This window comes from Manis pentadactyla, chromosome 12, assembly GCF_030020395.1.
Source record: "Manis pentadactyla isolate mManPen7 chromosome 12, mManPen7.hap1, whole genome shotgun sequence".
In the NCBI taxonomy this organism is placed as follows: domain Eukaryota; kingdom Metazoa; phylum Chordata; class Mammalia; order Pholidota; family Manidae; genus Manis; species Manis pentadactyla.
In genome coordinates, this window is record NC_080030.1 from 109,528,862 (window position 1) to 109,543,194 (window position 14,333).

Genomic DNA, 14,333 nt, shown 5'->3' on the forward strand with positions numbered 1-14,333 from the left:
ACTTCTTACTGTCAGCACAATTCATTCTCCACTGAATCATACTCGCAATTATTGGTTGGTTCTAAAACATTTCAGTAACTTTATATATTACTTTCCTAAAACAAGACAAAATGAAACAAATTTCCCCCCAAAATTATTCTTCTCTAGCCTGAAAGCCAAAAATGTAGCTTGAAATATGATGGCATAACATATAATCATTCCTTTAACTATGCTTTGTTTTTAAAAAAATGTGCCACGATAATTGAGATCTCATCCCCCACTTATTTCAGGAGGTCTGATGTTTCTCCTCGGGTTCTCGCATTTGGAAAGTCATCTGTGCGTCTTATGCCCACATCCCAGCTCCGCGGCTCGTTGGCAGCGTGGCGTGGGGCTGGCCACTCACTCCGTCAGCTCAGTTCACTCACCTGTAAGGCGCCTACGACAGTCTCTGGACGTAGCAGGACTCAGTCAAGTTAACTACATATTTTCTACCTGGACTCTTAGAGTTGGGACATTCCCAGGGTGCCAGCACTTCTCTAGGACCACTGGGTTTTGTGAGAATGTTAAGTAAATATGGTAGACAGAGCAACTGGTATTTTTCTTTCTTTTTAAAAAACACTATTATAAAAGAAATTGGGTGCATGGACATTGTAGTTCTAGGTTTTGATGAACATAGTATTCCATAAAAATGAAAAATTAATTATGAAACAAATCGAGCCATTTTAATACTTTAGTTCAGTTGTGGTATTTCTGAGATTTTAAGAAGTTTGGTAGCTTAGAATCCTTCCTCTGCTTTTCACACCAGTGTCCCCCTCACACTGTGTCTAAGAGTCGCCTACGTTTCCCTCAAGAACGGAATGGGATTGCCTGGGACCGCGGGTCCGCTGGCCGAGGCGGTACCTTTGCGAGCTGCTCCTGTTTATGCTCCAGCTCTCGGACCTCCTGGCTGAGGACGACGGCCACCTGCTGCGGCTGGCTCCGACACGTGCCGCAGATGCCGTGCTGAGTCACGTCGTCACACACAGGGCAGCGTAAGGCAGTGAAGTACTGGGAAATAGTGCCTTTCCGCCCTTCGGGGTCACTTCGCGAGGAGCTGGTGGCCTTCTGGATCTATAGAAACACCAATTCACAAATAAGTCCGAGCCTACTTCCCAGAAGAGCTATTTGCATGCTAACTGCAGGCTTACCAAGGCTTTATTTCATTGATTCAACAAATACTGAGCAGCTACCACGTGTCAGACACTGCTCTTGACAATGGGGCTGAATAAAGGGGACAGAATCCTTCCCTTCACAGAGCTTACACCTTACTATTTCCAAGACATACTTGCCTTTTTCTTGTGGGAAGAAAAAAATACTCTCCTGCCACTCAGTATTTTGGTGGAGATTACATAGATATAGGAGATCCTACAGGGCAGTGGAGACCAGAGAGGACAGTGGAGAGATCTGGGTCCAGAGTGGCGGCCCTTTAAGGCTGCACAGTTCAGGCCACGCAAGTAAGTCAAGCGGAAGTTAAAAATAACTTGTAGGAAGTAGGATGCAAAATCCAAGCAAAGCAGACCTGAGTTTTCAGACGTCATTAGATACATTTATCCGAAGCATTCATTTGAAGTGAATGGATTCAGAGATCTGCCTTCTGGTACTCTTCTACATAGAAATAACTTTGTATTATTGCTATATCCTTGGCATATCCTCCTGGTGTCGCATGGAAGTTACTAGGCCAGCCTTCTGGTGCAGAGTCAGGAGGCAGCCCTATGTAGGCCAGGTGGCACAGATCCTCTGGAGCAGAGCTCCCACCCCGGTCCCCTCGCTTATCCTTTTCCTTGAGGCCCTTAGTGCTTACTAAGAGAGTAAAAATGGCTTAAGCACCAACTTTTACCAACCTGCCTGAATGCCATCAGCCTCTCGTAGTCTGAGACAACACAAGTCCAGTTCTCACCACAGACAGAACTGCCACCCCTGCAGTCTTACCTCCCACATGATCACGAGGCTTCTATTGCTCCTTTGGGCTGCTAGTGAGCAAATACGAAAGGAGTTCGAGCAAAAGTCCCTTGGCTAAGACTCCACACTCCGTATCCTACTTCAGTTTAAGGCCATCCTGACATTACTTCTGCAGCCATGTTCATCAGTATTATGTCTAGGTACTACATCCCACACATTTCTTAAAAATCCATTTTGAAGGAATTTCTGCTCCGTTTATTTTTTATTAGCTGCTTTATTTTGTAGTTAAGTATTTACCATTTAAATAGTTGTAGGATTTATTTTAATATTTTATAATATAGCCAATCTGACAGAAGCTGGGAAGACATTTGTAGAAAACTTTAAGTTTCTCTTAGGAAACCAGAAGAGTGTGGCTCCTTTGCCAGTTAGGATAATAGAACAGTTACTTTGCCTATCATAGCATGTAAATAAAATCTTTAGTTCTAAGAAAATTTCAAGGGGGTGCTACCTGGCCACAGCACAGGTGTGGCAGGCTTACCCTTGGTAACTCATGATACCAGCTGAAGACGTCTATCCCAATGAGTGAGAAGATTCTTGCCAGGGGTGGAAGGATTTGCTTGGTGATGTAGTACGTGGCGTTCAGTCTCAGAGCTGCGTCCTGCAGGACCTCTCCCGGGGGCCTCACCAGCTGGATGAGGGGTACTCCAGGGGCCCCGTAAATGATGACATAGGGCACTCGCTCCCCAACCCGAGGCTCAGAGCGCCGGTCGTAAGTAAGCATTTTCCTATTTAAATCCAAATAAAATGCACTCAAACCCTGCCATGGAAGACATCTTTCCAGAAAATTAGATGAAATTAAAAAATAATGACACTATGAGAAATTTACAAGGGATACCTTCAAGTTATAGAGTCATAACTTTTTTGAGAACTATATACACTTCACTTCACTTAGCTGGCCCCAGCCAAGGGGATGTGCTGTGGGTTTAAGACTTGCTCTGTGAATCGCTGCTGCCTGGAAAGCAGTGCGCAGCAGCAGGTACCAACTGGCTTAAAATGCTTTCCATTCCTTAAGAGTAAGAACTACCATGAATCAAACAATGAGAGAGAAGATACAAGTTAGCTGGTTAGATGGTCTGACTCAGAATGTGACCATCTAGGGCTTTGGCAGATCAGCGTTACGGACCACCTAGTGATTCTGATGTGGGCAAAACAAAGGATTCCGGCTCTGTACCAGATGAGAAATGCACTGGATTCAGCCCAGAAGAGACTGGGTGTCTGTGCCTGTGGGCCAGGTATCTCATCTGCTGCAAGCCGCGCAGAACCCCAGGATCACCTCTGCGGGGCCACGACGGGCGTGCACATGCACCCTCACCTTGTGAGTTCAAGGGCTGGCACACAAGCTCCAGGTCTGTAAGAGGAACTTCCTCTATATTCCTTGGCAAAGATAAAATCTTGGATGCTGGCCTTTCCTTCCAGAAGCTTCATACATTGTCGCTGAACATACTGTTTAATTAAACTTATATCTCGTGTTTCAAATAGCAGCTTCAGAGAACGCTCAAGTATCTTAAACAGAAAAAAATGTTCATAAAATATCCCCTAATATATTTTGTCATTGTTGCTTCGCTTTCAATTATGTGACTAGTGGGTAACTAAGCAATCTGCTGTTCAGTGATTGGAATTGGAAAATATTTGGAGACTTTATACAGCTTGCTATTTCTCAAAACAGAGTATCATATGGTTTGAGGAAAATCATATCACAATGATGTGCACAAGAAATATTTGCTATATGATGAGCAGCATGAAGTGTTTAAGTTTTCTTAAATAGCCAAGAGCACTTGGAGGCATAGGAAGCCAGACATGACTTCCTGTACTGTTTTTATTTACCCTGTTATAGAGGGTCTGATTCAAATGAACAGAGAAAACCTTAAGTATCACCAAGCAGTGAATTCAAAATTAGTCTTATGCCTTTTTATATAGTGTCAATAAATATATAGTAACTGTGACAGGATTTTCTGTGCTGGAAATATTTCTATTAGGAAACAATGGGCATGCAGTAGATTTATGTCGTGGGTTGGATTTAAATCAGTCCAGGTCAAAGTTCTCTACCTGTTCTGAGTACCAGAACCTTACATATTCACACAAGAAGTTCTCTCACTCAGCATCGGCACACCCCTGCCCTCACTGGGGCAGTAAATGATGCTCAGACCCACACAGCATCACAGATGACACACTGACTGATCATGAGGGCTCTTAATGCTCCGTAAAGCTCAGCATGTGCGGTACTGTTCCATTTACACCACTTTCATTTTTAGTTGACTACAGAAGCAGTCTGGGCCTGAGTCAAGGAAAAGTAAATATAAAATACTATGGGTAAAATTACAATGGTTGAGAAACCCAGGTAACAGAGTCCTACTGCTCAGTCTGGATCAAACTGGAAAGGGCTGTGTTGCTCATGGAATCCCCCCGTTGCTAGTCCCTCTTCTCTTTCCCACTTCCTGCACATACCGTATCATCTCCAGGTACAGCCAGGAAGCTCTTAGCAAGTTCCTGTGCTTTTTTTTTAGCAACTGTGATAAAGGTAAAATGGGTGTGAAGAAGTCAGAAACTAAGGACTAAGACCAAGGAAGTTGTGTTTTCATTAGAAATGAAATTGTCAAAAATCATGTACTTCCTCATATACTATAGGCTGGTTTCTCCACCTACATGTATATCTGAGAGTTTTCACCAGATTCTTTAGCACTTATTTCTTGGAAAGAAAGTGATGTATAAAAACTCACCTTAGGAACAGCAGGACAGGAATCTCTTCTGACTGTTTCTATCCCCTTTGCATCGAATACTGGGTCCCTCTGATCCAGTGTTTCATACATGTAACCCACATACCTCTTTTTTGTTTGTAAGACGCAGGGCAGATACACCTGTGATAAATGAACAAAATGCCTCTCAATAGCCGCTTTTCCTCTACCACGAGTATCTTTTTTTTTTTATTAAGGTATCATTGATATACAATCTTATAGAGGTTTCACATGAGCAACATTGTGGTTACTACATTCCCCCCTATTATCGAGCCCCCTCCCACACCCCATTGCGGTCACTGTCCATCAGCGAAGTAAGATCCTATAGTCACTACTTGTCTTCTCTGTGCTGTACTGCCTTCCCTGTGCCCCCCACCCCCTACATTATGTGTGCTAATCGTTAATGCCTCTTAATCCGCTTCTCCCCACCTTCCCACCCGTCCTCCCCAGTCCCTTTCCCTTTGGTAACTGTTAGTCCATTCTTGGGTTCTGTGAGTCTGCTGCTGTTTTGTTCCTTCAGTTTTTGCTTTGTTGTTATACTCCACAAGTGAGTGTTGAGTATCTTATTTTTATGTCTTTTTCTAACCAAATGTCAATGATTAAAAAACAACCCACGTTAAGTATGGGCTCAACACATTCACGACACGGCATGTGGCGGGGAAGCACACAGGCGAGTCACCTGCCCCCCTACCATCCCTCGCCCCTTCCTGTCTCTACCTCAGCTGGCAGGGCTCTCAGAAGTCATCACCATGCGTTCTGAAGAATTAAAACATGGCTTTAAGATTATCACATGCACATGGTACAAAACTAAAAGTTATGGGGCTAAACAGTGAAAAGCCCTGGTCCCCAGCTTCAGCAGCTCCATGGTACCGATTTTCTGTTTGTCCTTCCAGAGAGAAGGACGTGCACTCATTCACATCACAGAGGCTTTGCTCGTTCCATTTAATGATTTATCTTGGAGAACATTCCATCCTAGAACAGAAAGCTCATTTCATTTTGTGGCTACACAGGCGTCCTTACGTGAGAACATCATAATCCGTGTGACCAGTCACCTGATATGAGTCATTTACAGTGTTCTCAATCTTTTGGAATTACAAGTAGTGTGTTCCAGTGAGCAAGCTTGTGTGGATTAGTCCTACGATAAATTCCTTGAAGTGGAACTCCTACATCAATGGGTGCATGCCATCCCCCCTGCCCACCTTTACGCTACCAAATTGGTGCTAGAAACCCACTTTAAATATAAGGACATAGCTAAAGGTTAAAAAGAAAAAAGATACCATGCTAACACTAATCAGAAGAAAGCTGCAGTGGGTATATTAGTACCAGAAAAAATTCATGGAACATTATCAACAATAAAAGGATTAATCATTAAGAAGATACATAATCCCAAATGTGTATGCACCTGACAAGAGAGCTTCAGAAATCATGAACAGGAACTGGTAAACTGAAAGGAAGAAGCAGGCAGACCCCTGATCATACCTGGAGACTGCAGCGCTTCTCAGAGACTGACAGGGAATCTGTGGGCACGCAGGCCTCCACAGCCCTATCAGTTAACCTAAGCAATAGTTACAGAACATTCCACCCAATAACTCAAGGCTTCCAAAGTCACTAAGCAGACCTATGCTGGACCAAACGAATTTCAATTAACTTAAAAGCAATGAAATATACAGAGTATGTTTTTTGCCCACAATGGAAGTATATCAGAAGTAACAACAAAATTTCTGGAATGTCCTTAAGTATTTGGAACTTAACACAGTTCTAAATAACCTAATGGTAATTATCACTGAAGCAAATGAATAATGTGAAACACAAGATATCAAAAATTGAACCTAAAGTAGTGTTTAGAGAGAAATCTGTATCTTCAAGCCCTTACATTAAAAAATATTTGCTTAACAGGGCATAAATCTACAAAGAAGTAAAAAGCTAACCTTTTCAAACAATATTGCTTCTCTCTCACTTACCAACTTTACATTTCCCTGTATGGCCCCGGAAGATGACTGGTTAGCCTGAGACGGGTAAGATTCCTCAAGGGAGGCACAACCTCAGACAGGCACAGTCGCAGGGGGGTCATCAGGTGAGAAATTGGGGATCAACAGAGGTGAGGCTTAGAACCTCACTCCCCCTGTTTTGAGAGAAATCTTCTGCATCCGTGGATGTTTTGTTGCCCTTGTCTAGCTTGGATTAATACTTAGTCTATAGGCACAGACCTGATCATCTACATTTGCCCTCTTACAGCACTAAATTATGTTTTCTACCTTTATCTTGCATCTACCTACCACTTCAGCATTTTATTTAAAATAATAATAATAATAATAATAAGGGAGAAATGTGGGATTCACATATAAATCAAGTATAAAAATCAAACGAATATTCATATTTGACCTGATTGTTTATAGTTCATAATGTGTGATCAAAACCGAAAGTTTCTGTGATGACTGCCCTTGTACTGTTCACCATGTAAGAACTTACTCACTATGTAAGAACTTGTTCACCATGTAAGAACTTGTTCGTTATGCTTCAGAAGATTGGAGACTGTTGAGAACTAGGCTTGGGGCTGATTAATGATTGTGCATTGAGTCCCCTATACAGAATTTTATTGTTGTTAACAACCATTTGATCAATAAATATGAGAGATGCCCTCTCAAAAAAAAAATATTTGCTTAAAATCAATGTTTCAAGCTTCTAAATTAAGAAGACAGGGAAAGAAAAGCAAACCAAAGCCAAAGTATAATAAGGCAGGAAATTATGAAACTAATGAAATGGTATCTCAAAAAGTTCAATGAATGGATAAACCTGTAGCTAGAATGATGAAGGAAAAGAGAAAACAGATCCTATCAGAGTGAAAGAGGATGTCACTAAAGATCTCACTGACATCAGGATCACAGGAGGTATGACTGACGCATGCCAATAAATCTGACAACTTAGGACAAATGGACAAATTCCCTGACAACCAAAAGTTATCAGAACTGACAGAAAACCTGAATAATTCTATATATATTAAAGATGTTTAATTTGTAGCTAACCTCACCACCCTCAGCAGAATTTCAGGACCCAATGGCTTCAGCAGAGAATTCTAACCACTAAAGAAAGAAAGAATTGTGCCAACCTTATGCACGTTTTTTTCTTTCAGAAAACAAGAGGGACGCTCCCTGCTCACGTTTCCCGGCAGCCTTTGCTTCGGTCCCCAGAGCGGACACCGCAGGGAAAAGGGCTGCAGGCGACACCGCCTGCACCTCGGTGCTTCACAGACGCTCCCCCACCTCCATCCTACACGCTCCTCCCGACCCTCTTGCCCCAGTGGGGGGCTCGCTCTTGAGCACGGAACTGCGCGCCGGTCCTCCCGGGGGCCCCTTCCATCCTCCCCCCTCGTCCTTCACGCCTGCTCTGCTCGGTCGGCCACCTGCGGCCCCTGCCCGTCCTTCCCAACGGTCTCGCGTCCCGCTCTGGTTTCCGGACCCATTTCCCAGGGTCAGGCCGTGCACACTTGCAGGAGGCACGCTGCCTCCGGAGCCCCCTCGGCCTGGCCCATCTGGGCACCACCGTGAGGCCAGCCACCCCCAGGCAGCTCCGGTCATGCCAGGCTCCCGTTCGGCTGACGTTCCCGAACAGCGTGGGCACTTCAGCCTGGCACTCCAGACCCTCCACCGCCATGCTTCCCCAGCCTTCCCTCCCGCTTGTGCTCCTGCGGGCCCGTGTTCTCCGCCGAGCTTCTCTCCCGCGCAGAGCGGCTGCGGCCCCAGGCACCGGTCTTCCCGCCGAGCGCAGCACCGCCTTCCCTCTGGGCTCCGACAGTGCCCGGGGGGCCCCTCCGCTGGGGCTTTGGCACGCTGACAACAACAGGCGCCATCTGGAGATACTTTGCAGCCTGCCCCGCAGGTCACTGGCTCCCGGAGGGCGCGGCTGGTCTTGATGGCTTCTCCGCGCGCCGCATGTCTCCCAGCTCAGGCTCTTCTAGACCGAAAGAGCTGAATGCGCACGCGGTACCCGCAGTCAGGTGACGACGGCTGAGGATCCCTGGGCGGGCTGTTTGCCACGGAGACGATCTCTCGTGCCACACAGTCGTCTTACAATGCGACTGGCATTCTTCCCACTGGAAGACGGGGGGGTGTCTCTGCTCCCTCTTAAACGTACACAGGTTCTGATGTCGCGTGACTTTGAGACGCGGTCATAAAAGCAAACTGCTTTCATCTGTTTCTTCTTCGGATGTTCGACGGCGGCACTGGAGCCTTAGCGCTGAGCAAGAACCAGCGGCCCCAGGAACGGCCCCGGCGGAGGCCCAGGCACGTCAGCCCCGGCTGCTGGCTGCGGCACTCCGGCCTCCGCGTGCCCCCAGGTAGAGCCCCAGACACTGTGGGCCCCTCACCCTGTCTCAACGCCTGGTCCATAAAGTCCACAGGCATAAATCCCTAAGTATAATAAAATGGTGGTGGTTTTACACTGTATAAGTTTGGGGTGGTCTACTACACAGAATGGTAAATTGGAACAATCTTTTCATTTTTTTATATCAAGGCATTACTAAAAAAAAACTTGAGAAACTTATACCAAACTAAGGGAAACTATTTTAAATGTTAATGCTTTCAAAGGCCCGTATACCGGCCTGAATTCTGAGAACGTACCTGTGGTGAGACCTGTGTGCCGTGGGCACTGTGTCGCGCTTACCTTCTCAAACTTGAGTCTCACGGGTCTGGGGTTGGCCGCAGTCACGGCTTCAGCAATTTCCTGCCCGATCTTAAATGACTGCTCCTTAGTGGCTCCTTTGAGTAGTACAAACATACTAAGATTAAAAGTTAAGAGTAGAATAATGAGGAAGTTTCTGTAACAGAAATCTCTCATCAAGAGTAGCTTTCTTGGCTAATATTCTAACACCAGAGAAATAAGCACCTCCCTCGTCACTGTCAGGCTGCCTCCTGCCCGAGCGCCCGCTCGCGGGGCCTCTCACCACAGGACTCTTAGATCTCTGATACTCCCAGTGCGGCCATGCCCAGACCAGCTCAGCTCTAGCTGCAAGGAGGTCCTGGGTCACCCTAGACATTAATGGCCTTGTATGACACACAGTCACGTCAGTCATAAAATAAGAGAAAATGTGATTATAAACAGAAAATTTACTTGTGATATGGGAGGAAATTCCTTCTAGAACCACCTGACTTGATGACACGCATGTACTTTGTAATATATATTCACTGATGAACAGGAAATACAAAAAGGCACAAAAAAGAGAACAGCCCTGTAGAGTTTTACCATCAGAAAAAAGACACTACAAACCTTTTGTATCTGTAAATCTTCTCTTTTGGGTTCACAGATCTTACTGTGTGACTTTCTCTTTTCATTTAATGGCATATTGTAAACATTTCCCATGTCACTTAGTTATTTTACATTTATTTTAATAGTTGTACTGCATTTCAATGTATGGATATAATTTAATCAAACCCCTATCATTGAAAATTTAGGCCATTTAAATTTTCTTGCTAATATTTCACCTATAATAATTTGGTACATCACTGATTGTGCCCTTAGAATAAACTCCTAGGAGTAAAATTTATGGATAAGTGGTATATACTAAAAATATATTTTTAAGCTACTATTCAGATATTTCTGATGTGCAATCCTACCAGCAATATATGCAGGTAAAGAGGGAAGGATTTCTGATTTGGATAAAAAATTTCAATATAAAAAATACTCTAACTGATAAAACAAAAATATTGGGCATTTTTTTCTAATGATCCAGCTGACTTTGTAACAGCATTTTACATTTCAGTATATACCATAATGAGACCAACAGAAATACTGGCTAATAAATATATTTAAATAAGAGATTATAAATTGATCTCCACTTCTCATCTCAGTAGAAAGACATTAAATAGTGAAAAACAGATAGTGTCTTGAAACATGCCATTAAGATTCTTGTTTCTAGTCTTAGAGTCACATAAATCTGTTTTTAAATGTTTTTATATTGGACTTTAAATCTCATTTGGATGGTTTCTTTGCAAAAGTTCTTTCTCTGCCAATATTGGGGACAGTACTTATCTTAGAGTCTTACATAAAAAGCTCAAGGACAGGGAGTAGTTATTCAATATTATTTTAGGCCTTTAAAAATGGTCTTAACTTGAATTAATTTTAACATTCTCTGAGGCAGAGCACACAGGCCTTAAGTGGTTAATTATACCTTTAAGCTAGGCTATACCTCTGAATCACTTGAAGCTTTTTGTAAATTTTTTTTTTAGGACCATCTGATGCTCATTTCATCAAATGTGTTTTTAAAATAGATTATTATAAAATTCCCTTTTAAAGATTAAAAAATCCCAACTTTATTGAGATACAATTCACATCTAATAAAATGAATACAGTTTAAGTACACAGTTCCACGAATGTTGACGAATGTATAGATTTGTTATGGGCTAAACTGGGCTTCCCTAACATTCCTTTGTTGAAGCCCTAACCCCAAACCTCAGAGTGACTGTGCACGGACAGAGGGCCTGTAAAGAGGCGATCACGTCAAGATGAAGCTCTAACTGGGGTGGTCAGGGTGAGCCTCATCTGACTGGTACCCTTATCCTTGTGAGAAGAAATGTGGATACACAGAAGCCGTCAGGGACACACACACACAGTGGGAAGGGGCCCCTGCAGGCCAGGGAAAGGTGCTGGCAAGTGTACCTGCTGCGCCCTGGCTGCAGAGGTCCAGCTCCCGAGCTGTGGGCGCGTACGCTCCTGCTGCGCGAGCCTGGAGTCTGACAGCCCCAGACAAGGATCTGTGCAGCTGCCACCGGAACCAAGACGGGCTGCTTTCATCGCCCCGAGCCCCGTACTCCTCTGCAGTGATTCTCCATCCTCGGCCCAGGCAACACACGGCCTGCTCTGTTACTATAGACTCGTTTGGCTTTTCAGGAATTTTATATAAAAATGGAACTATACAGTCCATACTCATTATGTCTGGCTTGTTTCACTCAGCACAGTTTTGAGATTCATTCACGTTGCTGAAGTATTAGTAATGGTTCCCTTTTATTGCTGCGCAGTATCCCATTGTACGGATATGCAACTTGTGTTTATCCATCACCTGCTGAAGGACGTAAGGCCTGTTTGCAGTTTTGGACTCTTACAAATGAAGCTGCAGTGAAGATGGGCACCAAGTCTTTGTGCAGAGCTGGTTTTCTTTTCAAGGAGTGGAATGGCCCAGTCATATGCTAAGGGTGTGGTGGACCTCAGATACAAATGCCAAACTTTTTTCTTTTCTTAAAGATTATTATGCCTAAAATGCTCAGATGCAATGATGAATGAAAACATTTTAAAATCAAAGTATATAGACAGACAAGACTAAGCTGTAGTAAACAAATCAGGTGAGGAGTTGCCTGGGGTCGAGGATGAAAGGGAGGGACTGATGGCAGAGGGACAGGAGAGAACTCTCTACAGGGACATAATGTGCTGCATCCTGCCTGGGGCGGTGGGCTACACAGGCCTACACATTTGTATACAGAACTATTCCTGTGCACTTTTTTGTTAAAAATTCTCTCTCAATAAAGTTGATACAAATTGTAGGTGAATATACTTTACATCTTAAAAATCATTATTACAGCACATATATTTGAGATTTGACCCGGCAGTGTTAGTGCGCTGACTTGAGGCCATCTACGATGTTTTGGCCAGTGTTATTTGGAGCTAGGCTTCAAGAGAACTGGCCAGGATCAGTAATTTTTTTGGTCACTTACAGAATGAAGATGACTAGCCTACCAAGAAAAAGAGTGTTTTAGAATATTTGTCACTGGTGCTTTTAACCTAGTTAAAAACATTTATCTTTGGGTTGAGAGACACAAATATACATTTAGAGCAGTTATTTTCACATGGGGAGGGTAGGTGAGTCGAGGGGGAGATGAGAATTACCAGGAAGGCTTTTCTCAATTATATGCAAATGATTTTCCCCGAGATTCTGTCCTTGCCTCACGCACTTTATAGATGGACGGCCACTCCCACTGCTGCTGAGCGCCAGTGACTGACGGGAGCAGGTCGCATCCCTCTAGGGTGGGCTGAGTATGACTGAGAATCGCTATTACACAAAATGATTTTGAACCACTATAATATAAAGAAACAGCGTATGTATTATACTTTCTAAATGGACAGCAGTGCATAACTGCTTTTGAAAGAGAAACACTTTTAACAGTTAATTTTGATGTTTTGGTAACCAGTATCTGCTGATAAGACACAAGACTGATACAATCAGCAGTCTTGAAATTGCAGGGAGGTGGAGGTCATTCACCATCGTCTATCAGTCCCTTCTTTGTGGGGAGGGGGCAATGTGTCCTGGGGAGGCTGGGCCATTTGTGGGTGCCACACAACCAGCTGCGGCGCTGCCGGAGAAGCCAGAGCTCCTTACTCTCAGCCAAGGACTCTCTCACTCTAGCAAGCTTTACCTCTTACCCCTGGAGCAGTGTTTCTCAACCTCTCATTACTGACCTAATTAAATTAATTCCTGTTCTAATTAAAGGAAAACAGGTCGGGTTGAGCCTTGGGGGGGGGCCAGAACCCATTGCACTACCTGTCTTTGAGCCCCAAGGACACGTGCATCCCGCAGGAGCAAGTCACCAGTGAGAAGGCGTGCAGGAGGGACTGCTCTTGTGCAGTCAGGTCCAGCAAACGTTTGCTGGATGAATCAGTGATCAAAGGTCTAATGAATGGTGCTCAAAGGTCTAATGACACTGCCAATAAATTTCCTTGATGGGAACCCTAAAATACCTGTGAAGTTTGATGTAGACGGAAAGTACCAGGTAGGAAGGAAAAAACACTGAGTAAACTTTATGGCTCCACTGCAGACTGGTTGGGCTTGAGGGGAATTTGCACCTGAGAATGTGCCTCCCAGTGTTCCTGACAGACAGTGAAAAATGCTGACCTAAATAACACCAAGGTCCTCGACGAGCTCCTACATTCTGTGAGTCTGTTTTTTGTCTGTTCGAATTCCTGAAGATTTTAAAGGGTGAACAATGTAACTACATTCAGAATCATGCCACTTTCTGACTGTGAGTGCTGTCAACCACTGACACGTATGACTGAATTAAACACAACAATTTAAATGTTTATTTTCTCTTCTTTCCTAAATATCTTGCAAGGAGTTCTGCTAATCAGGTGCAAACTATGTTCTAGTAATTTTTATTTTGCTAGACTACTCAGCAGAGTGGTTTACAAAATAGTGAAACACTTGGAAGTCAAACTGAGGAGTGGCTTTTGATTGGTTAGACTACGGCTAATCGGGGCCTGGGTAACTGGAAACTGTCTACACCTCTTGGTGAAGAGAGCGCTATAGAGGCAAGGTCTCATTCAGCACTGATATCATTATGCTGACTGTATGTTATTAAAGAACTGGAAAGGAGTAAATGCTGTTTAAAGATTGCCTAGAACCTGTTTTTAATGATTAAATGAGCATTATCTCCTATTGCCCTTGTAATTGGAGCTCCTGAGGCACATGCTCTCAGCAGGACCACAAAATGACCCTAAGCCCTCAACATGAAAAAAAAAAAAAAGACTCTGAGAAAATCTCCATGATACCTATGCTCTAGAAGAATTTTAGTAAGTCAACAAATAATACGTTACATAAATAACTGGGCCCTGGAACAGGAAAGCAAGCAAACCGGCTGAGGTGTT

General features: G+C 43.9%; 1 protein-coding gene across 2 annotated transcripts in view; it reads right to left on the reverse strand.

Annotated features, from left to right (window-relative positions):
* REV3L (REV3 like, DNA directed polymerase zeta catalytic subunit) overlaps positions 1 to 14,333 on the reverse strand; it is a 169,275-nt gene that overhangs the window by 4,971 nt on the left and 149,971 nt on the right. For both annotated transcript variants that reach the window (XM_036902980.2, XM_036902981.2), the window contains exons 27-31: positions 9,369 to 9,483; positions 4,695 to 4,832; positions 3,290 to 3,480; positions 2,456 to 2,702; positions 880 to 1,089 (exon numbers count right to left, since the gene is read on the reverse strand). In XM_036902980.2, the coding sequence (XP_036758875.2) occupies positions 880 to 1,089; positions 2,456 to 2,702; positions 3,290 to 3,480; positions 4,695 to 4,832; positions 9,369 to 9,483 (901 nt within the window). The remainder of the gene's footprint in view (positions 1 to 879; positions 1,090 to 2,455; positions 2,703 to 3,289; positions 3,481 to 4,694; positions 4,833 to 9,368; positions 9,484 to 14,333) is intronic.